Source organism: Rousettus aegyptiacus, unplaced genomic scaffold (genome assembly GCF_014176215.1).
Source record: "Rousettus aegyptiacus isolate mRouAeg1 unplaced genomic scaffold, mRouAeg1.p scaffold_m13_p_10, whole genome shotgun sequence".
NCBI classification, from domain to species: Eukaryota; Metazoa; Chordata; class Mammalia; order Chiroptera; family Pteropodidae; genus Rousettus; species Rousettus aegyptiacus.
Genome location: NW_023416285.1, coordinates 97,402,991 through 97,430,352, shown reverse-complemented (window position 1 = coordinate 97,430,352; position 27,362 = coordinate 97,402,991). Strand labels below are relative to the sequence as shown.

Sequence of the window (27,362 nt, the reverse complement as noted above, 5' to 3'; positions counted from 1 at the left end):
GACTCGTGTTTCCTAGCAACCGCCCGCGGCGTCCTGATTGGCTGGCCGTAGCGCGGCCGCCATTTTCAAACCCCGGAAGATGGCGGCGGCGGTGGCGACGCCGCGTTCCTGACAGAAACTTCGCTCGCGGCCGAAGCCGTCGGGCGCGGTGCCCGTCCCTTGGGGACTCCGGGCACCCGGCCACCGCACCGCCCCCTCCGCGCCATGGAGCCCGAGCCGGCGGTCCAAAAGCAGCCCCAGCCGCGGAGGCGAAGCCGCCGAGCGTCCGAGCTCTGCGCTGGCGGGGCCGCGGGGCCTTCGCCCGACACCCCCGGGCCGGAGGCGGACGGCAGGTGGGCGCGGGGAATGGCAGCTAGTGAGGGCCCTGGCGGGGGCGGGGACACGGCCGGTCGCTCACCTGGTCCCCTCCCCCGGCGGCGGCGGCGGCGGGGGGCGGCGCGGGGCCGGTACCGGCCGGCCTGGGGGCGGCTCCGAAATGCAAATGAGGAGCCCGGAACCGTCCGGGGGCGCGGGGAGGCCGTGACCCCGAGCGCCGTGACCTCTGACCGACGGCCGGCCTGCCGCCGGCGCCCCTGGCCCCGTCGCCGCTACCCCGAGGCCTGGACCGCGGGAGGGGCGCGGGGCCGGCGTCTGCGTGGCGGGGCGGCGCGGCGAGGACCGCGGGGCGACGCGAAGCCCGCGGATGCCGCGGGCGCCGGGGCACGCGTTCCGCGAGCCATGTCGCTGCTGCCCCGCGACAGCGTCGACCCGTCCATCGGAGTGCTGGAGCGGGTGCCGCTTCCCCGCGATGGCAGGCTGCTCGGCGCGGGGAGGTCGCGGCCCGTCGGCCGTGCTCCCCCCCCTGAATGCCTGTAAAGACCAGTTGGTGACGGTGACCCGTGGAACAAGGGCTTTCACTCGCAGCCACAATCGAGGAGCCCTTCTTTGCGAATACTGTAAATATCGGGTGTAAATGACATTTGAATCATTCTGTTTCCGCGCTGCGAGGCCTTGGGAGAATCCATTGAACATTACGGATCACGCGTTTGGTGGGAATATAAACACATACTCATCCTTTCAAGGGTTTTATAGTATTTTAACAGATTTGAAGTAACGCGCTCCATTGGTAGAAAAGATAATAAATACGTGATCTATGATCTGCCAGTAGTGATGGCAGACCTTTGAATTTTGTTTTCCCAGTAAAATTGCAGAATTTGTAGAATGGAGATCCAGGGTTAAAGGTACAGTCTCAGGCTAGGCTCGTTATTTCTCCTGAGTTTATTTCTTCTGTGTAAACTCAGATCTGAGGATTCCTGTTCTATTTAAGGGAATTTAACTTTTCTGGTGGGCTGTTTGTCACAATATTTAATACTAAATCAGGGCATATAAACACAAATAATCGAGCCAGTTCTCGATAACCCAGGACTGTTATTATTACTATTTCTAATAGTTGCTAAAAATAAAAGGATGCCCACATTAGCTCCTAAGACTGTTTGCTCGTACATCAAATGACTGTACTTTTTGAAGTTTTATTGAGATGCAACTTGTATATTATAACATTCACCCATTGTAGCGTGCAGCTTTATGATTATTAATAAATTTATAGAGTTGTGCAACCGTCACCACAATCCACTGTTAGAACATTTCATCACCCCAAAGATTACCTCGGGTTTTGGGCAGGCATTCCCCACTCCCACCCCAAAACCTGGACAGCCATTGATCTACTTTCCATCTCTGTAAACTCTGTTTCTGGACATTTCATATAGATCGAATCAGCCAATATAAAATCTTTTGCATCTGCATGTGTTTGTAGTTCATCCATATTGGGCATGTATCAGTATTTCATTCCTTTTTATTGCTAAATAATATTCCATTATATAAAATGAATAGTCCGCATTTTATCCTTCTTACTGGTTTTTGGAAAGTTGAATCGTTTTCGGTTTGGCTATTGTGGATAAAGCTGCTATGAACATTTACAAGTCTTTCTGTGGACGTATGTTTTCATTTCTCCTGGGTGGGTTTCCTAGGAGTGGAATTACTGGGTTATATGACAAAATTAAGTTTAACTTTTGAAGGAGTTGCCACACTGTTTCTCAAAGGCTACTTATTTTTAGTAATGTGTGCTTTTAGATATTTTTCTCTTCCCTCACTGTTACTTACTGTTTTTATCCCCTGCACCCTCACTTCTGAATTTGATGCTGTGGGTAAGGCAACCTGAGAAGTGTATTAGAATTGCATAACACAGGTGCTGATGTGGTGCTTGGAACGTGTGTGATGGTTTCTAGATGCTCGACTGTGTTCCGGACTAGAGGTGTTCTAAGACGTGTCTGTTGTTTGGGACTCTCAGGTCCAGGTGAGAAGCCCCGCATGCTGTAGAGGGTAGAATCTGCGTGATTATCAGCCCCTCCAGAATCTTTAAGAGGTAGGAGTCAAAAGGGTCAGAGAGGTTTATTACATCTGATGTTTGACCCAAATAAATGAACTGTTTCTATGATAATTGTATGTGTGTGTGTCTCAATCTCTCTTTCTCTCTCTCTCACCTAATTTGCAAAGAAATCAAGAGCCTGAATATTTGAGCACCCCCAAAATCAACCAATTTTAACTCTAGAGTATAGTTTACATCATTCTTTCTACGTTCCTGGTACTCTTGGCATTTGCAGGTTATGTCTGGTAGCTTGTAATTAGGCGGAGGCATTTATTGGAGTTGCGCTTGCTGGTGCGTGGGAGCGACTTCCTTAGCCGAGCTGCTCCCTTTCAGCACTACTGTGTTCTTGTTTTCACACGGGAAGTCATCCTTCTTAACAGACGCGGAGGCATCCTAAACACTTTTCAATTACACTTTGTCATATTTCAGGTGTTCCTGTGCCTCAAGTCTTCTTGCTGATTTTAGTGACCTCTGCTGTATCCCTATCATTGATCCTTCTATTTTGCTCACTTTTTGAAAACTTTCTTCGCTAACTCATTTTGGTTTTTTTACATTGTAAACCCTTAAATACCTTCCTTATTTTAAGCCAGTATCTTTATGCTTTTGTAGTTTATTTTCCTTTTTATATTGTCTGGTACAGTTTATGAAAATGTTCGTTGAGCTACCTTTCTGCCATTTATAATTCCAATTCGGCCCTTTAATTATCTGCCATGATAGGAGAGGGCAGTGACAGAAATCATAGTCTCCGAAAATGTAAATTGGCTTAAGAATGAATGAACAGAATGGTTCTTTCTGAACGTCAACTTACCATTGTAATTATGCTTCGTTTAGATTAAATCTAGTTTACTGTAAAAATAATGCACATTGTTCAAAAACATACCAAATAATGTGAAAGGAAGTATGTTGGAGGCAAGGAATAATCACAGTTTTATATACCTAGCTAGTTCCTTCTATATTAGTTTATTTTATGCTTTATGTTATGATTATTTAGATGTATAAAAAGGGAGATTGGACAAAAATTCTTGAAAAGATGAGGGGCAGTCATTTCTTCTTTCAACCTTTAAACTCCTCTATAAATGAACTGTATTTGGTATATTCTAGAAAGGGTAGTTATAATATTAATAATGCTTTGTGAAATCAAAAAATTTTTCCCACAAGGATTTAAAATAGCTATCACATTTTGAGTCTGACCTCTGTGAAAAATGACTATGTCTTTCCAAGAGTTTTGAAGTTGGCACTGCCTCGCATGCTTTCTGGGCACAATTTGTTTTTCGGGTTACTTTTTTCCGTGGGTATTCAAAATAAATAGGTACTTGTTATTGAAATGGGAAAAAATAGCATTCCTGTGAAGCCGATTCCAGCTGGTGCTGGAAAGAATCTTGCCCTCCAATTGGGGATATTTTTCCAGTTTGTTAACCTGTTTAAAATTCCTAAGAGCTATTTTTCTTTCCAGCTTTTAGACATAGAATTCATTCTGAGGTCAGTATGGTCGATTCTAGGAAATAAAGAAATGAATAACTTCAGTTTTATGTTCTCCCGAACACTTGTGTTTATTGAATATTATAAGCGCCACTATGATTACTACTTTGTAGTAAACATTTGTATTAGATTTAAAATAACCCAAGAAATCAATTGCTGCTTTGCAACCCAGGCCCCATGGATGGCTCTTTTTAACCACGTGATTAATGTAACACTTACCCAAAGCAGTGTTTTTAAAGAGTGGTCTATGGACTTACGGTGCAAGGTTCTGCTCTTCATATAATCTTATAGCATTTGTTTATAACATATCTGTCGTGTAGTCATGTGCGTTATGTATTTCAGATGTTTAACTTACACACCTTTTTACAGTGTTTTATCAAAAAGCATGCCGTTTTCTTCATCGCTGCTTACCTTTTCTATAGCTGCAAAACCATTTCCTTCATTTACCTTGCTCCACTGAAGAGGCCCTCAAAGTTTTTTGATCCCTAAGAGTAATCAAAGGCTTACTGTGTTTTAATTTGTTAAAAAGAAACCGCAGGCCCCAAATGGAGTCTCTTGTGCCCACACAGCAGCAAGCCAAGATTTCCGGCCTGACCGACCTGCAGTCCCAGCCTCCCAGGGTGGTAGAGGTTGGCCAGCCAGGCCAGGTGGGGTTTCCTGGTCAGCGCACCTGGGTCCCTGCCCCTCAGGAGGGTGACCTTGCCTGAAACTATGTAGTCTTTTCCCGCCCCCTCTCTGCCTTTAAAAACAGACGGGGGCTCCCGTCTGTGCTGGATGGGATGCTGCCCAGGTCGTGAATCGTTCATTAAAGCCAATTTGATCTTTAAAGTTTACTTGGTTGAATTTTTGTCATTTAACAAATATTTCCCAAGTAATTTTTTAGGAATTATTTGCTTTAAATACCTTAAGATCTTTCTGCACCGATTTCTAATTATTATTAGTGGCATCGTATTTCACTGTGCCAGAAGCCTTGGTAGTAACTGAACAGGAGAAACCCACGTATGTTGTGGTGGAGGCCTCTTTCTGCCCTGCCGCCCCAGGCCCTCGCCGCCCACGGCGGGCAGCGCGGAGCTGCCTCCTACCTGCCGGCCCCGCCTTCTTCCCAGCCAGCCTCCGCCTCACGTACATTCAAGCCCAGGGCTGCCCCATGTATCCAAGATGAAGTCTGTGCTCTTGAAGGGTTGTGTAAGGCCTTTCATCATGACCTAGCTCTTCATTATTTCTTTTGATTCTCAACATAAGCAACTGCTTGCAGTTTCCTGAATGTAGTTCATTTCACTCCTCCTTGAACATGGCTATGCCCTATGCCCAGAGCGCCTTCCTGGCTCTCTTCTATGCTGTGCTAATTTCTGTTTCTCGTTGATTCAGCTTTAGTAATTCTTCTGTGAAGCTGTTTTGACATCCTCTTTCTCCTGCAGCCCTTTTCCCTTGTGTTTCTTTTAAAATATAAATAAACTTCTGCTTTATATTTGGCTTTGATAACTACAGGAGCCCTTGTATTTGATTTAAGCTTGCAAGTTATTGTAGGAAAAAGCAGCCATTTGTGGTGTTTCTGGAACTTACGGTGAACAAAGACCATGAGGATCAAGGATGAGAGACGGAATGCACAAACGGACAATGGCCTGACAGCTCAGGAAGCCAAGCACCACCTTGTGTAACAGTTGGCCCCGATATCCAGGACCGGATCAGTAACCGCCAGCTTCCCTAAAATTTGTGCCCCCTTCTAACTTAGAACCAACCAGAGCAAGACGAATTGCGCCCCAATCCATCACATAGGATGCCCTGCTCCCGGTTAGCCCGCCTGCAGCTCCCCGCTGCGAGCAGCCTCCCATCGGGCCACATCCGAAGCCATCGCTTGTTCCTGCTATAAAGTCATTCCTCCGCGGCCTGCTCCTTAGTCTGCCTTAGCGCAAGTGGCGGGGGCCTTGCTGCAGCAGCTCCGAGTGAATGGCACGTGCTGCTCTCGCTCACTTGGTTCACCTTCATTTATTTCCACAAGGGAGAAAACTACGTTTATGTACATCTGAAGCGATTAACATAAGTATAGTTTATAAACTGTCTTTATTTCCTGTGCTAGTTATGTTTGGGTTTTTTTTACATATTTTATAAACAGGTTTATATTTTATAAAGTCGAAGACAGATTTTTGTCATAAGAATTCTCTCTATTTCTTCACATTGAATGGAAAGATGACACAAAAAAATCTGTCACTTAATAAAGAACAAAATTCAGTCAAATTTTAATCTTACTTGAGACCTTTGTCTCAGATGTAATTCAAAGCTACTTGGTATATTGTAATTTTTTTAAAAAATCAGTACATGGAAGAAATTTAATGTGAAATGCAAATTAAATGTATTTAGGTGTTATTTATTATAACAGTACCCTTTTATTCTTGTTTTTAAAATATTCAGCATGAATGTTAAATTTTATCCAACAATTTTTTGCATCATTTACTGTTTTTTACCTCTTAAGGCAATAATAACGAGATTTCATATAATTGAATCATGTATATATTCCTACAATAAATTCTGCTTGGTTTGGTGAATTATTTTTTTATATACTCTTAATCTAGTCACTAATTTTATAAAGATCTGTCACCTTTGCAAAGATTCTGACTGTAAAAAAAAAATGACTGAGAGTGACCGGAACCTGTACCCTGATTTTTTTTTTTTTTTTTTTTTTTGCGGACCCTCCCACTTATTTCTATGATTGAATGATTGAAAGGCTACTTTAAATGATTTTGAAACTATGAAAACGTTTTTTAACTGTCTGGTGCTTTATTGTAATGAAGTTGCTCTCAGTTCATCTACTGTTTTAATTTCCTGTTAACAGACACTCCCTTCGGAGAGGTAGCTCCTTCACATTTTTAACACCTGGCCCCCACTGGGACTTCACTTTGGTGAGTAGACGCCTGGGTTTTTTATTTAAGACATGAGATAGGATTAATTCCTGGGTCGTCCTTCAGTCTGGTGCACAGTTCAGTAGTGTGTATTTCTCTGAATATCCTGAGATACAGTGTTTTTGGCAGCCTAATTTAATTATTTTCTTTCTGCTAACAAACTGAAGGAAAATTTTATTTCAATTAAATATAAAACAAACTTTGAAAACTACCAGACCTATTCATCTTTATATAATCCTTCCTCTTATTCCTAATACTGTTAAAATTAAGTCTATATTATGAAGTTTTTTATGCACATACTCTTAATACCTTTTTTCTTGATTGAAAAACACAACAATATATATGATGAATGAATTATTTTGCTATTAATCATTTTAGTATAGAGGGACTGCTTCATTATTTTTAAAATGAGACTTTACAGAGGCATTATCTAACTTTGTCCAAAGTGGCACCAGAAAATTGATTTTTTTTTTTAATTAAAAACACATTCATTACCTCATAATACTCATATAAATAAAGTATGTGCAAATAGAGCATGATTCTTACACTTTTCTTGTTTGGGAGAAATAGCAAAAATGATTCTGTTTCTAGTTTGCCAGACTTCTCTTGTGTGCATGTACTGGTGATGTGCTGATGTGATTAGCAATACACATTTAATTTATATTCTGGTTTTTTTGTTTTTAATTTATATTACGATTGGGAACTCCTGTTCAAGATTTCTGTACTCTTATAATGATCACATATATTAATTGGTCAGTAAAACATTCATCAAAAGTGTCTCCTGATTTTAATGCAATTTTGTATTTTCCTTTGAAACTTTTATCATCTTGATCCCTTTCCCTTACTAGCTGACGAGACTAAACTTAAACAGAAAAAGTTTAGAAGTGTCTCCAAACTTGATTTTGCAAGCCTGTCAGCAAAAATATTTTGAACATGTAGCCTTGATATATTTACTTATAATTTTTATGCATGTACCACCATTATTAGCTAATCTCACAAAGCACAATACTCATTTAGAGTGAGAGATAATAGTACACATAAATATATATTTCAAATAACCATGATAATTTCAGTTTTGGACTGACTTCTTATTGGGTCTGATTAGGTTGCCATCGTCTTTAACCTTATAATGTGAGTGATGATGAGCTTATCATCTGTAACTTAAATATTAATTAAGCTTATTTTTACGAGTTAAGAAATGCATTTTTAAAAAGTTCTGACATTTTCCTCCTGCACTCTAGGGAAGATATCTTGCATATACTCAGGATGGGTGTGTGCCACTTGGGAAAACACTTGTAGATGCCTCCCATGACAAAAGAAATTTCTTGTGGTTCATGTATTAAAACTCTCAGAATGCAATTAAGGAGTTTTAAGAGAGATTTATAATTTTTAAATACGTAGGTTAAGAAAAGAATAAAAATTAAGCCTCTAAACCAAGAGGTTAGGAAAAGAATAAGAAGTAAACCAAAGGAAATAGAAAGAAAAGTAAGAGTGGAAAAAAAATAAATTCAGCAACCGATCATGATAAAATTCTTGGCAAACCAGAAATAGAATAAAAAACTTCCTTAGTCTGAGACCTACCACAAACAACAACACGTGATAAAATGTGTAGGCTGTTCCTTTCAAATGTAGAAAAAGCCGACTGGCACCACATCTGTTCAGCAGTTACTAGCCTAGTGTTCTTAGCTAGCATAGTGAGACAGGAGGGCAAATCGGGAAGGCAAGGTCAGTATGAGTTTATTACTCAGAAAAAATGTGACTGTCTACATAGAACATCCAAGAGGATGTTAATAGCAGCTATTAGAACTAATAAGAGTTCAAGCAAGGTTACTAGCTATAAAAGTGATAAAAAAGAAATCAATAGAATGTATATATACTAGCAATAAACCATTAAATATAATTTTTAAAGATGCTTTTAATGAAAAAACAATTTTGAAAGCTAGGAATAAATCTATGAAAAGATCTCAGAGTTTGGTGGGAAATATTGGAAGCATTAATAAAGAACATAGGATACCTAATTAGGTCGAAATATACCATTCTCATGCAAGGGAAGACTCAGCATAAAAATGTCAGTTCTCCCCAAATTAATTCATAAATTCAGTGTAGTTCTAATAGAAACCCCATGAGAGTATAATAAATCTCATTCTACAATTTCTGTGGATAAGTAGAACGCCCAGACAGCAAAAGTAGTGTACAAGTTGGGGAGCGTAAAACTTACTGTATTAGCTATTGAGTCTTACTCCAAAGGTATAGTAATTACACAGCACGATATGGGTGCAGGGATGGATAAATAGACTCGATGGGACAAAATAGAGACCCCAGAAGCTTCCCCACATGCATGTGAGACCTTCCTGTGTCATAATCATTAGGAAGGAATGGTGCTGTCAGGAAATGGTGTTTGGGGGTGCTACGTCACCTCATGCCACGTACATACAAAATAAACTCCAGATGGATTGAACATATAAACATGAAAAAGCAAAACTTTAAAATGTTTAAAAGAAAATATAGCAGAATCTATAAAATTGTTAAATTTCTTTATACACATGTCCACATATGTACAATTTTATGTAAATGCGTCAGTGTGATCATGTACGTGCATTTTGCCCTTGGCTCAGTCTTTTTGCTTGGCAGTTTCTTCCCACATTTCCCCCGACCCGCTCCACGTAAGTCCGCCGGTCCCCCAGCCTCTGCTCTAGCCCGTGTCAGCCATACCGTGTGTATCCCTCTGTGTTTTGCTCATGTAGTTATTCATGAATGTACACACAGCCTCACAGGCAAGGTGCACAGATGCAGGGATTTTACTTAGTTTGCTTTGCAGAGTTTGCATCATATTATTCATACTTTTCTGCATCGTCTGGATATGACCTTAGGATCAATAAAGATTTCTTGAGTTCTGTCGCCTCATTTTTTAAAATTTTTTCCTAATTCTGATTTATATTCTTCCATGTCTTGTATCATTTTCTTAATGTCTTTTAGCTAAATTTGAAATAGCATGTTACAGCTTTTCTCTGCTTCTTAAGCATTTTATTCATTCCCTACAGGGATGTTATTCTTCCCCTTGTTCTTTTTCTCTCTTGGAGTTATTTTCTATAGGATTTGACTTGGAGAATTTTCTGTTCATTTCAGTGAGCTTAGTTTTCCTGAACTCTTCACAAGGAGGCTTGGTTCAGATAGCTCGTCTAACTCCATAGAGTTCCCCCTTTTGTTGTTTTCGGGGTGGCTTGCTTCTGAGACCTCCAGGCTCCCTGTTTTTCCCTCCACTTCCACCTGGACTTTATCTTTCCCATCCTCCGTTGTCCCTGTCCTGCTCGATTTTGATTCTACTCCTGCCATTTTCTCTTCAAGGCTGGGTCAGGTCCTGGAAGGGAGCTTTGTCTGGTCAGTTTTGAGAGTTCACAAAAGCTAAGCTCTATCACACATAATCTGAAAAGATATTTTGAGATGCGGAAGAATGAAGTGTTACTTAAAGAGTCTTCAGTATTGATTAAGAGCCCGGAATTAAAGACATGTACACAGTTTTGCCACTAATGGTGCCCGTAGGACTGAATGAAGGTGATGAATGACTAGAAAGTCCTTTAGGGATGCGTATGTCATCCTCCAGCTGATAAATCCTGCTTCAGGCAACAAATCTTACTTTGGACCATGAGAAAAGGATTTATTTTTTCTAGTGAAGACCCCTCCCTCCTATAGAATAAATAATTTGTGTTCCTTTCTTTAAAAAATTTGTTGCCTAAAAACTTGACAGCCTTTGACTTATATAAGAGTTCTATTCTGAAAAAAACTTTTTCCTAAGTAAATTTTTTAACAGGATGGCATCACTTCACAACAAGAGATGATTTAGTTGGGTGCACTATTTAGACAATACATATGGTAGAGATAATTTATGAGCATCCCTCGTAAAAATATTCTTATGAACACAGCCAAAGGCTTCACTTTTTAAAGTGATTTTTCCAGTTGTATGGAGTCTTGGTTTAGTGGAGTTTCATGCATTCCTTCTGTATAATAATGAAATCTTTTTTTTTTCTTATAGAAAAGAAAACGAAGAGCAAAAGATGATGATGTTGTAAGCCTTAGCAGCCTTGATCTGAAGGTAAGCCTTACTGCTGTCAGAGCAAAGCATTTAAAAATATGGAGATAGCATTTATTTCTGTGCTAAAAGAAAAATGGATCCTGGGATTTTTTTTTGCATTTTTAAGTGGAAAAAAGTTTTTTTAAGTGTTTATAACCTTTTTAATAGTATTTAATTGATCTGAATCCATCTTTTCCCAGACCAAATTCTTAGTAAGGCTTGGAGACATTTAAATTTTTAATCCAAATGCATTTTAAAAGCTCAGACCCACATACAACTTTATCACTAACTTCTTTCATACTTGTCTGGTCCAAATGCAATTACTTTTTTCATCATTTTTTTTTTTCACTCATTACCAGATAGTTTGGAATTCTGGTTTCTCCGAAGTTCTGTTTTATTGATATTTCGATCGGTGCTTCTTTTTTTTAGTAAAACTTGAAATTCTGTTTTTAACTAACCTATATTTAGTGAGATACATAGTAGTTATTTGTAATCTTGAACTCTAGGGTTTTAAAGTAGAACATGCTTTTCTTATATTTAGAAAAAGTCCTTATTGTGAATTCTGGAATCTTTTTATACACTTAATGATTTTTAAATATATGTTTAATTTAATGGTAAAAAACATGAGAGCTATACAAGGGCTGAAAATACGAATGTTTCTCTATAGACTAAAAGATTTTTAATGCATCCCTCTTTATAACAAGGTCATAATAAACCTAATTACAAAGTTAGAAAAAAGCAGGTTAGCAATTGCGCTTCACAGTATCCCCTGTTGAGGGCAGCAAAGAGCTTGGACTTAGTTCTCTCTTTACCCATTGCCATGAACTGAACCGGGATCTCTTCTAAAACTTAAAACAGTTAGATCTTCTATCTTTTTACTTAACTGCCTTGATAGAAAAAGGCTGGAAGGCAGATAATCTCTAGACTTTCTTTGTGGTTCCTTCTCTGAAATACTGGCAGCTCTTCAGCAAACACCGGCCCGGGCCGGGAGACTGAGGTTTTGGACCCAGCTCTGTGCCTGGCTGCCAGCCTGAGCATGCACCGGACATGCGCTGGAGGTGCTCCGCCGAGGGCCTTCTCTGCACGGCGTGTTCCGGTGGGAGCTGAGCAGGCCCGATGCGGCCTCCCAGCCCTTGATGACCATGCGACTTGGGGCGAGGCTCTTCAACTCTCTGAGTCCAGATTCCTTCATCCGCAAATGAAAGTAATGATGCATACTTCGGAAAGCTGGCTAAATAAGAGCATGCGTAAAGCTCCTAGTGCAGAGTAAGGACCGACAGCCCCCTTTTCCTTTGTGCGGCTGTCTTTCCATGTCCTCCTAAGAACACTGAGGAGGACAAGTTGATGATCTCAAAGGACCCCTCCAGCCCTTGATTTTATGAAGTGTCGCTGGAGCCAGGACGCTCAGGCTCGTCGCTTAGATTGATAATCGAGCACCCCGTATTCGTTACTGCTTTTTTAGGTGCTATCTGCATTTGTCAGTTACATCTGGACCACACACCCGAACATTCCAAATGAAACTAAGATTTGAGGGTTGGCGAGCTGGGATTTTTGTGCTTTGACTGTCGCCGTGAGGCTCTGTTTAGCTCCTGTAGGCTTTTTATTGTTACATATAAAGACTTCCACCTTTACCTCAGGGGTCCTCAGCTGAAGGGGAGAAACAAGATCTACCCCTTCCCCTCATTATCTTGGCCTTACCTGTATCAGAACTGAATAGAAAAACCTAGTTTGGAGAAAGACATCAGGTAAGAGGCCCATGAGATTGCCCTAGAAGCTTCTTTCCTCTCACTATGCATAGGTCCGTTGTTCCCTTATGAAACTAAGTAGCTGTACTGCTAAAACTAACTGAACCAGACACCTGGCTTCTAGCCTAGCCTCTTACTATCTCGGAGGGCTTAGGCAGATGTGTTCTTACCTGTGACATTTAGGGAACTGGATTCCATAATCTCTAAGGTGCCTCCACTGGAATGCCGTATAGAGCTGTCTTCTGTAAACAGCCCCCCCGAAGGCCAGCTGCATCGTGTGTATTGATGCACGCATATCGATGACTGGGTGATAAAGGATAGATGGTGAAATATAACCAATCTCCATTGCTAAAAAAAGTCTCGGTGCAGAAAGACGAGTTATTAACATCATCTTGAATACAAAACACATTGGCGTTTACAGAAGGACAGCATTGGGCCTTCCTCCAAGAAGAAACACTGCCCTGCAAAGCTTAATAAATTATTTTTAATAGGTTATTTGTCATTGTAAATAGTCTGTGCCCACTATTTATTTGTTCTACTCACTCTCGAGCCTCTATAATAGGTCTTCCTTAAACTTGTAATCGCTAAATCGTGAGTCTTTTCTTAACCTTTTTGCTGTAATTGACACCTTTTCTTCCCTTGGCATCTTGCTCTCTTGCCTTTTGACTGTTCCGTCTGCAAAACTTTCTCCCTTAGCATTGGACCTGTCTTGCTTGGTCCAGATTTCCTTTCCCAGGCATCTCACTCCCTCCCCAAGCTTGGGCGCTGATGCCCGCGTGTCCGACTCCGGTCAGATCTCCCTGCTGCCTCCCCCGGTTGTGTGCAGCACCCACACGCTAGCGCTGGATTTTCATTTCCACATTCTTCCCCCGCCTCAGACTCGGTGTATGTAAAATGAAACTCAGAATTTTCTTTCAAAGCTTCTTCCTCCTCGTTTCTCGGTCTGCATTAACAGTTACCCTCCTAACTAAAATCACAGGCGTCTTTGACTCCTTGCATATATCCTTTTCCTGACACACGGTGCTTGAGACCCGCTGGTGATTTTTGCGTTGCTTCCAGTCGTCTTCCAAACCATTTTAAAGACCACCTTACCACATAACTTTCATTTACCTGTTGCATCTGCCCCTCTCCCCTTACCCACAGCCCGTGATCTCACTGTGCGTTCACAAATGCTCCCCCACACACACACACGTTTTTTGGGAACGCCATGCACATCTCCCCTGCTCAGACCTATGAGAGCATACCGTGGCCTCCAAGGCACCACTCAGCTCGGAACCTGCCAGAGTGGTTTCTCCCAAACTCCGGTAGCACTGACTAGCTGTACAGCTTGTTTTAGAATCTGCAGAAGCTGCTCTGTATTAGTCACCTCTCCATGTGGCCTTACACAAAGGCCTGGTAGCACTTTAGGACCAGGGATGAAACTTACTGTTTTGTATCACCCACTGTGTCTAGAATAGTGCCTTCTGCATGGTAGAGTTTTCAAGCTTCTCTGCTTCTCATAAATCCTAAGAATAGAAATGTTTTTGCAGATTACCAGCATTATATCATTTATAGTAATATATACAGTTAGAGTCAAAATCTTACCTTTCAAAATAGAATATAGCACTTTCTGTTAAAGAAGAAAATCTGCTTTGTAGCAGGCCCACCAAACCAACTAGTAGTGTGCTTTCATAGAGGAAAAGATTCAAACAAGAAATTCAGAGACTGTCCTTTGTATGTGGCTTTGGGCAGGTCCCTCTACCTCTGGGAACTTCATTTCTTCATCAGTAAAATGCAAGACTTTATAAGTAGGCCTTTTTACCCTATTGGGGCTGTATCAAGATCAGGTAATTCACAGTGGAGAACGGCCCTATTATACATTTTTAGAGCAGAAATCACCTTTTATGTATTTATGTTCTAAAACATCTATTACACAGATATCAAATTTTTAAAGCAGAAGAAAAACTCTTTGCTTTAAAGACTAGGCAGGTCCGCGCTTTAAAACCTGAGGGAGCCGGACCGCTCTTTGCCCACAGCCCTGGGGAGACGTGCTTTAGGGAAGAGTGACCTGAGGGTGTACACTGCTCTTACTCTGCTGGTCTTAAGAAAAAATGGTAGGAACCGGTTTGCCGAGACTTAGGTAATCTTACAACTAGATAATTTTAGACTTAGATAATTTTACACAAGTATTTGTGTAAAATAAAGGCAAGGTCCCTGGATCATTGGGCATCTCTTTAGCATATACACATTTTAGCTCTGAATCATGATTTCCTTACTTAAAGTTGCCAAGTTGTCCTCTAAATGCCCTTCTAGGTGATAGAGTTTTACAGACAAAGGGCCGCGCCTGTGAGCAGGCGCTGGGGCAGGTGACGGGGTGAGCAGTTGGTTTCCCTTTGGGAGTGCTTCGGGACCAGGAAAGGCCTAACCATCGGCCCGGTTTTCTTCCCTGCTCGTCTTCCTGTACACATTCCAGACCTCTTGAAAAAGAGCTTTTTCTTGCACTGCGAAAACTGAGAAGCCTAGGTGTGCCCGGCTGTCAGTTAACCGGAGTCACGTGCTCCTGGGCTCCCGCCCCCGAGCCCGCTGGCCCCGCCCACAGCCCTGGGGTCTGCGTGCGCCGCCGCTGCTCGCAGAGGCAGAGGCAGGCGCAGGCGGCTCCGCGGGAGGCGGCGGGGGCGGATGGCTGCGGCGGGAGGCTGAGCGCGCCGAGAGCGGGAGCTGTGCCTGCGCGGGGACGGGGCCCGGGGACGGGGCCGGCCCGGAGGGGCGCCGATTCCGAGAGTTCCGAGCGGCACCCGGTAAAGCATGGTGGCGCATGATGAGATCGGAGGGCTCCTACCTATCAAGAGGACCATACGAGTCCTGGACGTGAATAACCAGTCCTTCAGAGAACAAGAGGTAGGACTTGGAGAAGAGTTCAGCCAAAGGAGTGCTTTCTGACTCCTCGGAGCTCTTAAGGTTGTTAACCGTGTGTTAACAGTACGGTTCTGAGCTTAACTTCTGGCCCGAGCGTTCCAGTGGGGCGGATTCAGTGGCTCGGTGGGAGCCGGGTCTGGAGCTGCGGCGTGAGCCCCTGAGCCTGGTCTGTGCACAGCGTAGCGCGAGCGTTCGCGGACTTGTACACGGAAAGATTTTAAATGGACATGCTACCCAGTTCGGTTAAATTGGTGTCGTTTCTGATGCTTAATACAGTTACTTTTTAGAAAATAACTTGTATTTATATTACCCAGTCTGAGGAACTGCTTTATGGAGTCGAGAAGACTCCCCTGTAAGATAATACTAGTGAACAAATTGCAATTAAAACGCTGTCTGACCTAGTGCTCAGTTTTCTTTTCACATCTAATAAGTTCATTGTGTGTGACTTTTTTTCTTGAGAAAGAAACATATGTTAAAATATTTAATCCAATGAATCAGTTTTTAGATACTGCTACCCTCCCTGCTTTAATTTTCTGAAGCTGTTGTGGTTTTTAAAAGTCTTTGTGAATAGTTATCATAAGTCAAGTGATTTTATGCCATTTTATTTAGTTTTGACAGTTGGTTTAGCACTGCATGGGTGGGCATTCCGTTTATACTGCATGCTACAGTATACCTACTTTAGCATTTCCGTGTTCAGTTAACTCCGTACTACTTATCTTGACTGTGGTGATGGTTTTGTGGCCATATACATATATCCAAACTTACCTAATTATGTATTTTTAAATAAGTTCAGTTTCTCGTGGACCTCAGTGAGGTTGTGTGTCTCACACACACACACCTTCCAGTGGTTAAATGGCTGCCTTAGGAGGTATGCTTCCATTTGGTGTGGTTTAGTTTTGTGTTTGGTTTTGTTTGCTTTTGGTTTTTGCTTATATGTTTCAGTTTTCTCGAAATGTCTCAGCAGTCCCATTGATTAGAGCAAGTTGTATGTGGTCATAATGTAAATACTAAAACTGATCATCTTTTTTGTTTGGTATCAGACACTAACTGTGTTTCTGGCATACCTTTATCCTAAAGGTTAAAACCACCAGGAATGTTGTCAGGTTTTAGAACTAGCAACACAGCCTTAAATAAATAACTAAATTTAACTATTTTGTATTACTGTGTAGAAAGGGAAGAAGTCACATGTGATCAGAACTCAGTTTTATCTTTTTATAAATACCTTTTTTTCATTCTTATTTTAAAGTTCTTGCCAGATGGAGATCATTTACCGAGTAACCCAAACAAATAAACCCAGACTGTTTTTTATTTAAGGGTCTTGATTTGGTTAACTATAAAAGAGGCCCTTCTGAAATATACCCTCTTACATGACACCATTGGTAGAAAAAACCCTTTTACAAAAAAAACTGAATTTACAACAGAATTTTTCCATGTTGTTGCTTCTATGTGTACGGTACAGTCCAATAAAAGACTTTAAATTGATCTTACCAATTTTCTGTTTATAGATATCCAGAAAATACTGTAAGACCTAAAAATCTGACTACATGTAGATTAGTAAATAATTGAATTTATTAAAAACTCAGTCTAAAAACAGATTCCCCATAGAAATGCTTGCGATTGCCAAACTAAACTAGATAGTCTGGTTAAAAGCTAAGCTAAATAAACAACATAAATTTATGTTAGAGGGTGTTGGGTGTTTTTCCCGTCTAAGTGAACTTTAGCCCTGGTGAAAGGTTGCCTGTGGTAGAAAGTTCCTCGAACATGTAAAACTTGTTGGTATTTTTTGTTGATTCTTGCGAATATTGTAGATTTTCAGATTGTCTTTCGAGGGGACCATATAGTCTCAATATCTTTACCTGTTCTTCAGGCTTCTCGTACTCACCATAGCGCTGTTAACAGCATTCCAGAACGAAAATAAGTAACAGCAACGAAAGCAATATGTAAGCCTTATCTTGGGAGCCGGAGAGATAGACTCCTGCCCCCTCTCCACTCCTCACCTCCAGCGCTGTACCCGCACCCGTGTGGCAGAGCGCCAGTGGGAGGCGTGATACCAGTTCCCGGAAGCCTCCGTCTTCAAAATATATTTTATGACGGTGCAAGTGTTTAGGTTCTTAAAGACCAAACCGAGATCATTAAAGTCATGCGTCTGGATCTCTAAGGAAAAACTACTTCTGGGTGTATCTCACACAGGCCAAATCCCAACCTGCATTTTAAAAGGCAGACTTTTGTCCCAATCTTATGGGTGACTCATGAATGCCTAATCGGTCCATGTCACTTTTCCACAAGTTTTCCGTATGTCAGTTTTCTCAAATAGTGTGTGTCCTGAAATTAGTGAACCATGTTCAGCATTATGCCTTCACATTTAAATCACATTTTTTAAGGTACCCGTTAAAATTTTTCATATTTTTGAAATATATGTGCTTGAAGTTTGTGTTGCGTCTGCCAAGCATTCTTCACATATGTCCTTTTAGGAAGGCGGGAAAGTTACTGTTGGATCCCCAGGAGCATGTGCGAAAAGTACAAAGGTGCCCCCCACCCACCCCCCGCACCACCGCCCGCGTCCTGACGGAGCGCTATGCTTCCTTCCCAAGGCTTTTTCAGAGTCTCCTGCTCCGCTGCCCGAGCCAGCCAGGCGCTCTTACCAAGGCCTTTGAGATTAGAGAAACTCCTAAAACTAGCATTCTTTGTGAGGAAGCGAGATTGTAGATGGGTTTCTAAAGGACTGAGGAACATTATTTAACCACCAAATACTGCTTCGCATAATATCCTGCCGCCCTGAAAGACTGCATAAGCCAAATCCACAGTTGTTTCAGAAAGATGCTGTAGATGTGTTTACATTTAACTACCTAAATCTAAATTCTGTAGTTTTAATTTTCAATATCACATAATTTGGAGTTATTAGGAAAATAGTTGTACAGTATCTGATCTTATAAGGAATTTTTTATTAATTTGATTTTATGTATTAAAAATAGATATCAAAAATTACTTTCCTCCCAGCTAAGCTAACTCTTCCTTTCAAACTCATGGGAAGAGTACCTTTCCATAGACTTTTCAATTGAAATTAAAGATTTTGTGATTACTTAGAAGCCAGATTTGTTATGCTTTGACCTAGGAAGAGGAAACAACCTCTTTCCAAAATGTGAAACAGAACTTTCTGGTGACTTCTTTGTTTCGGGTTCGCATTGGCACATCTTACTGTGTGAGGTAACTCTATCTCCATTCGAACAGAAGACTCTTTGTACCGTCTTTACTAAACAGAAAGGAATGCCTCGTGCCAGACTCCTGCCCAGGCATGGGTCGCTTCAGTCTTGCACACTTGTGTATCGTAAAGGCATTCACACGTGTCCTTGGCCCCACAGTGTGCCATTTTGCTACATATCTGAAAAGGTTTCTTTTTCAGTTCATTTAACATTTTCACTTGAGTGGTTTTATGTTCAGTTTTACTTTTGGAGTTAATCATTGGCGGGGCGGGGGGAAGGGCTGGTCCACAGCTCCACCTCTTAAGGCCTTCGAGGGCTTGAGTGGGTTATGCCTTAGTGGGTCTCGCATGTCTCTGATTTGTGGTCTGCCCTTGAGAACTTTAGTTAAGTCCAGTTGCTTCTTTGACTTTTCAGATCATTTACATTTCTCTGCAGAGAATTTCGACTCTGCCATTGTATTCTTAAATTACTCTAAATGGATTATTTTTACGCAGTTTCTATACCTTTTTTTCATATGACTTCAGTCATATCAAAGAATTTTTGGAAAAACATTTCATCTATTACTTTTAAATGGTAATTTTTAAGTGCTAATTTTAATATAAAATTTTAATTATAAATCTTTCTGAATTCTCATCTCCATTATTTTGTGAAGTATGCCACAACTGTCAAAGGCATCAAATACAAACAAATAACTCTACTCCATAGGTATTATAAAGGATAGGCCTGAGTTTTGGTCTGGCCTTCTTTGCTTCAGTATCTGTGTGAGTCATCTAATGGTATGCCTCCATGTTCCCAGCAGGAAAATAGGAAAATGCAGTTTGTAAAGTTTTGAGATCCTTAAATAAGAAGTGATATATTTACTATGCTATTATTATTATTATTTTTAAAACAATACATGTACAATGATAACTATTTCTCATGAATTTGTAATTAATTTCCCCTTAAGTTAATAAAGTAAATATATGAGAGAGGATCTAATTATTTATAAATCCTAACATTTCCATGGTAAGTGGAAATATTTCTAAGAAAAATATTAGTAATAGCTAAAACAATAAGATGTCGCAAGCACCGGTCTGAGACCTTTAAACATATCATATTTAATCTTTATAACAACTTTAAAAGAGAAGTTCTACTAACTTCATTTTGCAAATGAGGAAACTGAGGCCCAGGATGTTCCCTGGCGAGCACCTCTGCTGGAGCACTTCCCAACACGGAGGGGCCTCACTGGCTTCAGAGCCAGCCCGTTCCAGCCCCAGACACGTTCACTGAAAGCTGCTGTCTCACACTGAAGTGTGTGAGGATGAAACGGTGCAAAGCCTAGGGTTTGCTTTCAAGTACCCCAGTAGGGGCAGACACAAAACATCGTCACACCAAAACTGTCGAAGCTGAGCGATGAGTACTCGGGGTTCATTATGCTGTTCTCCACCTTGGTGTATGTTTGAAATTTTTCATAAAAATATGGTTTCTTAAAAGTCGACCTCTATATTATACTAAAAAGTTTTATAGGATTTTAGAATCTAATTTGCTTGTCGATTTTAGTTTTTCTTGTGTTTAATAATAATACTATGTTCTCGATGATATTCAGGTATCTGGCCTTATACCATCTATTTTTTTAATAAATTACTCCTGCTCATTAGTGTTCTCAGTATTTTAACATAATCTATGTTTGTTTTTACAGGAGCCAAGCAATAAAAGAGTTCGCTCTCTAGCTCGAGTCACATCCTTGGCAAATTTAATCTCTCCTGTAAGAAATGGAGCAGTCAGACGCTTCGGTCAGACAATACAGGTGAGTGGGGCCGGCCGGGGAGCGAGCAATGTAGCGAGGGGCGTTTTCTAGAGGCCCGAAGCTCGTGGTTTTCTTTGCGCTGTACGGACAGGTTTACCTTGATGTACTTAAACACAAATTTTCTTTTTGCAATATACTGGTAAGAAATGCTGTTACCAGAACATATTTAACTTGATTATACGCACATCTTATATCAAAGCATGGTCTTGGATAGCTTTTATTCCCTAAAAGGAATATTGGCTGATAAATATTTTAGAATGATAAAGTTTAGATAAATGAATGTTTTATGCATTGAGAAATTCTCAGAACTTTGTTTTTAATTTGTCTGATTTTTTAAGAAGAAGGAATAATTACCGTATCTTCCAAATCTTTTCTCTTTTGTTTACCTGTCTTCTTTCTCTTTTAAGTCATTTACCCTTCGTGGTGACAGCAGATCCCCAGCTTCTGCCCAGAAGTTATCGAGCAGATCAACAGTCCCCACACCCGCCAAAAGGAGGAGCAGTGTCCTGTGGTCAGAGATGTTAGACGTCACTATGAAGGAGTCTTTAACTGCCAAGGAGATCCGGCGTCAGGAGGTGGGTTGGCGTCCAGGAGCAAGGCCATACATGTCAGCTTTCACACAAAAAAATAGTCCCTGTGCTTTGAACATATGTTTTGACAGAACACTGGCAAATTAATGCCCATGGCAGAATCAACTTACATTTTTGTATTTGAGTGGCAACTGCTAACATGTGTTGAGCAGCACTTTGTGACAGGTGGCAGTCAGCAAACTTAACTCTAATGAAAGGGCAAAATCATGAAGCATGGCAGCCTCGTACTTGAGAGTCCATTCTGAATTATAGATTTCAGACCGAGTCACTTTAAAAGGCACAGTTCAAAACATTAGTTAAATAATGGTAAGTATCCGTTGTATATAATGACCTGTGGTGTTTGCTGGATTTTTTTAGGCAATATATGAAATGTCCCGAGGCGAACAGGATTTAATTGAGGATCTCAAGCTTGCAAGAAAGGTAAGTAACTTTCGATCATATGCCCTAGTTTTTAAAAATCACATTTCACAAGTTCTAAAGGATAGTGTTTTTTTACCTTTAAAAGAAGAAAATTAGAAACTGTCTACTGGCGAATACTTTTTTTAGATGAGGTTTGTTAGACACATCTCTTCAGATGTGAGTATCCGTAGGAGAGTCTATTTGGGAACTAACATACACTTTAATTTTATGTGTGACATAGAATCCACGCTAGCTTTATATAGTTAGTCATGCTTGCCTTCAAGTACAGATCTCTCATCGTGTTTTATTTGCTTGATCTCTTTGTGTGACACATTTCTCCCCCCCTCCCCGCCCCCCCGATAGGCCTACCATGACCCCATGTTAAAGTTGTCTATTATGTCAGAAGAGGAACTAACACAAATATTTGGTGATTTGGACGCTTACATACCTCTGCATGAAGGTAAGCTATGCTACTTAATTTTTATTAGTATCTGAACAGCAGTAATACAAGTACTTTTAAGTCTAAACTACTAACTTAGTGCTGAATTATTTAAAAAGTAAACCAATAATTGGTATTCCTGCTTTTTTTTTACACTTCAGATCTGTTGGCAAGAATAGGAGAAGCTACCAAGCCTGATGGAACAGTAGAGCAAATTGGTCACATTCTTGTGAACTGGGTACGTCGCGACTTGTTTAGATAGTGTTTATAGATCTGCCATACTTGTCATCTTTGATGAGTATCAGATCGATTTGCTGTAGTAGCTGGATTCTAAAGACAGATAAACAAGGCATTACAATTGAACAGATTTATGTACCTACAAGGAGTTACCATCTCTGTTTAAAATACTTCGTGAGTGATGCAGTTGTATTTGTTTTAAAACTGTGTTCCCCCTTGGACATCATTCAGACAGCATTAGTTATGTTCATTCCTTCTGTCAGCATCCGAGTGCCTGCCAGATGCTGCGCCTTGCTCCAGGAGGCGTTGCTGCAGGGTCAGTGATCAAAGACAGTATCCGGGTCCGCGATCTGGCGAGAGGACAGCCAAGTATATGAAGGCTCAGTGTTGGTGACAGATGTGACAGGTGTCCCGGGAATACAGAAGACTAGCATCTAACAAAGCTGGGGGAAGTAGAAGTCGCAAGTCATTGGTTAGATTTAGCCAAATTAGGGAAATGGGGAAAGGGGGTTCTGATGTCAGCCCAGAACCCTACCCTTCCCCCACAGTTAACTCCAGGAAAACGTCGGCTCGTTAAAACTGTCGAGAATAGCTGCGAGTTTTGTTTCACGTTCACAGGCTCACTGAGGGGCTAAATCGTGACAGGAACTCACAGCTTGCGTTCTGTTCTGACTCTCCAGTTGCCAGGCCTGAACGCCTACAAAGGCTACTGCAGCAAGCAGCTGGCAGCCAAAGCCCTTCTGGATCAGAAGAAGCAGGACCCCCGCGTCCAGGACTTCCTGCAGCGCTGCCTCGAGTCTCCCTTCAGTCGGAAACTAGATCTGTGGAGCTTTCTGGATATTCCTCGAAGTCGCCTAGTCAAGTACCCTTTACTGTTAAAGGAGATTCTTAGACACACTCCGAAAGACCACGCTGATACTCAGCTTCTGGAGGAAGCCGTAAGTAGGCCCACAAATGATTCCTACCCTGCAAGTTTATACCTTCGCTTGCTGCAGAAACGTGCACAATGACATGCTCAGATTTGTTGCAGATTGAATCAGCGCAGCGAAGCGCTCTGTACATTGGTGAACTGTGCGCTGAGCAATAAGGATGCGACACGTACTTACGTTGCAATCAGAAGACCGGATTCCAGTCCGGTCTCCCACTGGCTAGCTGTATGACTCTGTATGACTGATGCTGATTCTCCATCTGTGGAATGAAAGGACTGACTGAATTAACTGATTTCTAGAATCCCTTCAAGCTTTACAATAATTCTATCATTTTAGTGAAATGTTTTAGCCCTGTAGGATAAAATAATGTACTGAAAATGCTTCATCAATTTTTTGATCGTTTTTAGGTATTGATAATACAAGGAGTTCTCTCTGATATCAACTTGAAGAAAGGCGAATCCGAATGCCAATATTACATCGATAAACTGGAGTACCTGGATGAAAAGCAGAAGGATCCTCGAATCGAAGGAAGCAAAGTATTGCTTTGCCATGGGGAGCTGAAGAATAAAAATGGACACGTAAGTGTATTTGCGTGCTAACGTGAAGGGAGGTGTTGCTTTCCTTCTCCACCTCTGTCTAATCTTTCAGCACAAAGTATGAAGCAGGTCTGTAAAATAAATCCATCCCTTAATGAAGGAAGGTTACTAGTTTTTATTTTATGTTATCGGCTTCGATAAAGCAAACATTTGGATTCTCATTACAGAATGACTTAAATGTCTCAGAGGACGATCAGTAATACTTGTTTTTTAGTTTTGAAGCATACGTCTTGTTTGTCTAGGGGTTCCTTTCTAAGTAAATTGTTTTATAATTTTAATAAAACATTGACAAATTTTTTTGCAATTTGCTATGTAGTGATGGAAGTTGTTTTTAGCACTACTAAACAAATTCGATAGCAGATTGAATGAAAGCAAACTTATTTTTAAAATCTTAATTACAAAAGTGCGTGCTGGAACTAAGTGTAAGAGTGGATGGCAGTTTCGTTTCGTGATGTGCTTTCCAGAAGCCCAATTTATAAGTCGAGGTTCTTTTTGGGAGAAGTTGAAATCTGACATCTCTGATTTCCTCCGTGAGGCCTGATTGTTTTAAATGGTTTAAATCTCTGTGAGACGACACACTGACAGATGTTAACCCGTTAACATTTTGCCAGCTTGCATTTTCTGCTCCTTGTCGGGGAGCTGGTAGGCAGTCCTGGTGTTGCCAGTGACGTCACCCCGACGGCCAAGGCTCTAGGGAGCAGCGTTTACAGAGCGGCTGCTTCGTCCGGGGTCACACGTCGGTGCGGTCTGGGGTTAGCCTCACTCTCCGAGTGGAGCCTGCCCTGCGGTGGTGTCGCCGTCCCTGTGGGGTCACTTGTCAGGGGCTCTCAGCAAACGTGTGAAATTAGTCACGTCAGAGCAGGTTACTTTAGCAATGGATTTCAGTCCCCTAAAGTCACGAAGTTCCATACTTAGGAAGCTTTGTTTCCCGTTTCTCCAGAAACTTTACATTTTCCTGTTTCAAGACATCTTGGTTCTGACCCGGCCTGTTACACGAAGCGAGCGCCACTCCTACCAGGTGTACCGGCAGCCGATCCCGGTCCGGGAGCTGGTCCTGGAAGACGTGCAGGACGGGGACGTGAGGATGGGCGGGTCCTTCCGCGGGGCTTTCAGCAACGCAGATAAAGGTGAGGCCACGAGCTTCAGAGCGGTTTAAATAGACGTGAGCTCGGACCCCGAGTGCATTTCATTGTAGTCTGAGAATTCTGTCCCAACACGGAGAGTTAACAGTGATGCGGGTCCCCCGGCCCCGTGCCTGTCGCTCTCACGGGGCTGCCAGGCGCTTCTCCGCTCCGACAGCAGCAGGTGTTTGACAAGGCACGCGTAGGCTTCGTTTCCAGTCTCTGCCCAGTAGATGTGCGTGCCACGTAAATCCCAGCACCCTGTCAAGAGGCAGGACCTCTCAGCCTACGGCGAGCCTTTTTTAAGTTAGCTTCCCTCGTCTCTCCTTTTCTGTTTCTCCAGCTAAGAACGTCTTCAGAGTCCGCTTCCAAGACCCGGCTCCGGGCCAGTCGCACACGCTGCAGGCCAACGACGCGTTCCACAAGCAGCAGTGGTGCAACTGCCTTCGCGCCGCCATCGCGCCCTTCCAGCCGGCCGCGGGCCCCGCCGGGCTGCAGGGTCTGCCCGAGCTGCACGAGGAGTGGGAGGGCGGCAGCCCCTCGGCGGGGGGCGCGGGGCCCCAGAGGAGGGCGTCCGCCACGCCCGGTGGGGACGCTTCAGAGCGCGGCGCCCCGGCGCCCGCCCCAGACGGCGTGAAGACAGCCAGAGCGCCCCGGACGCAGCCGGGCGCCCGCAAGGCGCGGGGCCACGCCGAGCCCGGCGACCGGCGGAAGGAGACCGTGGTGTGACCGCCCGCGGCTCGCCGCGCAGCCGCCGTCCGCAGATGTGCACAGCGTGCGTTCCCGCGTGGGCGCGCCGCAGGCCCGCTCAGTGCCGGTCCTACCGCTGCCCGTGTGTGTGGTTGGTTTGGGTGGTTTTTCCTTTTTTTTCTTTTTTTTTTTTTTTTTATGGCAGCTAAAGGTATATATACAGGTTACTGTTAAAATGCAATTTTTTTTTTTTTTTAAGATATTTCCTCAGATTTAGAACATTCAAGCCTGGTGTTTTTAATCAAATGAAATATTTATGAAATAGGTTTTCTCTTCATTCTACATTCATGACTTTTCAATACCAGCCAACTGCAATATTTACAATATTTGCCAAAACTTAATTTTGCAAATACTGGGATTTTGCCGGTGTTTCTTTGATAAACTTTGCAGAATTTGAAATTTGAACATTGGCACCTAAAATATGGAATACTTGTAATATTTCAAAATTTATATCAAAGCATAAGTTCCTTGGAAAACAAAGCAAAACCAAATAGGTTTCCTGTTTTATCAACTGGAACGCTTTATATGTGTTTTTTCACTGCTCAGTGCTCATTTCTCAGTCATTTAACCTGCCAGTTATTTAATTTTTTTTTTACAGTTTTTAGTATTTGCTTTTATTTTTTTACTTTGATGCCTTTTCAGATTGGCACATCTTTAAAGTATTTTTCTTCTTTGATTAAAAATGGGTGTGCGTTTGTATGTATATATATATAAATATGTTTTTTAAATCATATTAACTTTACCAAGTGAAACCAAGCCATACTGTTTTTGAGCCAATTTAGAAAATTGCCATTTTTAAAGTGTAGCATTTCAGAGCAGTAAACACACATGAAATGACCCGGCATCTCTGGACTACTGAAAGAAAACCACGTTAAGGATTTTATTGAAAGTTTTAGTGTTCGACAAGCAAGAGGGAAAGCAGTTGACTGGTGATAAGTAAAAAAAAAAAAAAAAAAAAAAAATAGGAAAAAGAGAGTAGTTTTGTTTTAAAGTAAAACTGTCTGGTTGTACCAGAATGTGGAAGAAAATAGTAAAAGCTAAGCTCGAGGGTGTGCAGTAAGTTGTAGAAGGCTGGGGGAAGCGGACCTTATTTGCCTTGGTTTACACTACCTGCAGATAATGGGTTTGAAAAGCAACGAGGCAGGTTGAAAATTTGACGGTATCAGATTCATAACAGGGAAAAAAGACTGACGAGTCTTTTACTGTACAGTGTTTCTGTTCACACGAGGTCGTCGTCTTCAAGGGGTGAGGAGGAAAAGCCCTGTGTCCTGGCAGATTATAGTGGTTATCAGTTCAAGTAAATGTTGACGATTACATGAACTATATATTTTGCCAGCGGAATGAAAATTGAAAAAGACTGTAAATAGCTCGATCCAAATGATTTCTCTGTATAAATGAATTATACAATTAAAAAAAAAAAAAGCACACACATAATCACCCTTAAAGCTTTCTTGGCTGATGCATGTTTGGGGGATGTTCGCCAGAATGTGCTGGAACAACAAAGGAGGTGATGGCAAGCCTCACAGAAGTTTTAAAAAGTCAAACATACTTAAACCTTTGAAATTCATTGATGAATAAGAGAGATTCGCTTAGGTCGCTTTCTGCATCTTATTCAACCATTGAGAAGTCGGTATAATCAGAAGCAGCGGTCGGCTTCAAGACAACTGAACATCTGGCCGCTATTTACGATAGGCTAACAGCAAAGCATCGTGATTAATTTGATTAATTTCGGATTTTAATTTAGGTGTCTCAGCTTCCTAACCTAGACTGAAGAGACATGTCAAGCACTTGCATTGTGTGGACTTAATTGGATTCTAAATTGAGTA

At 41.8% G+C, this 27,362-nt stretch overlaps 1 protein-coding gene across 2 annotated transcripts; it reads left to right on the top strand.

The window, feature by feature from the left end:
* The first annotated feature begins 73 nt into the window (after positions 1-73).
* On the top strand, positions 74-26,498 carry NET1 (neuroepithelial cell transforming 1). Of its 2 annotated transcripts, XM_036228220.1 has the most exons (12): positions 74-332; positions 6,714-6,780; positions 10,811-10,870; positions 20,368-20,475; positions 20,883-21,050; positions 21,423-21,485; positions 21,828-21,924; positions 22,065-22,141; positions 22,821-23,078; positions 23,477-23,647; positions 24,606-24,792; positions 25,130-26,498. In XM_036228220.1, the coding sequence occupies exons 1-12, from the start codon at positions 205-207 to the stop codon at positions 25,513-25,515; spliced, it is 1,770 nt and encodes a 589-aa protein (XP_036084113.1). In that variant the 5' UTR covers positions 74-204; the 3' UTR covers positions 25,516-26,498. The 2 variants fall into 2 exon arrangements, with proteins under 2 accessions (XP_036084113.1, XP_015983479.2); XM_016127993.2 differs by lacking the exons at positions 74-332; positions 6,714-6,780; positions 10,811-10,870 and adding an exon at positions 15,223-15,471 and having other exon boundaries at positions 25,130-25,515.
* Positions 26,499-27,362: the final 864 nt, after the last annotated feature.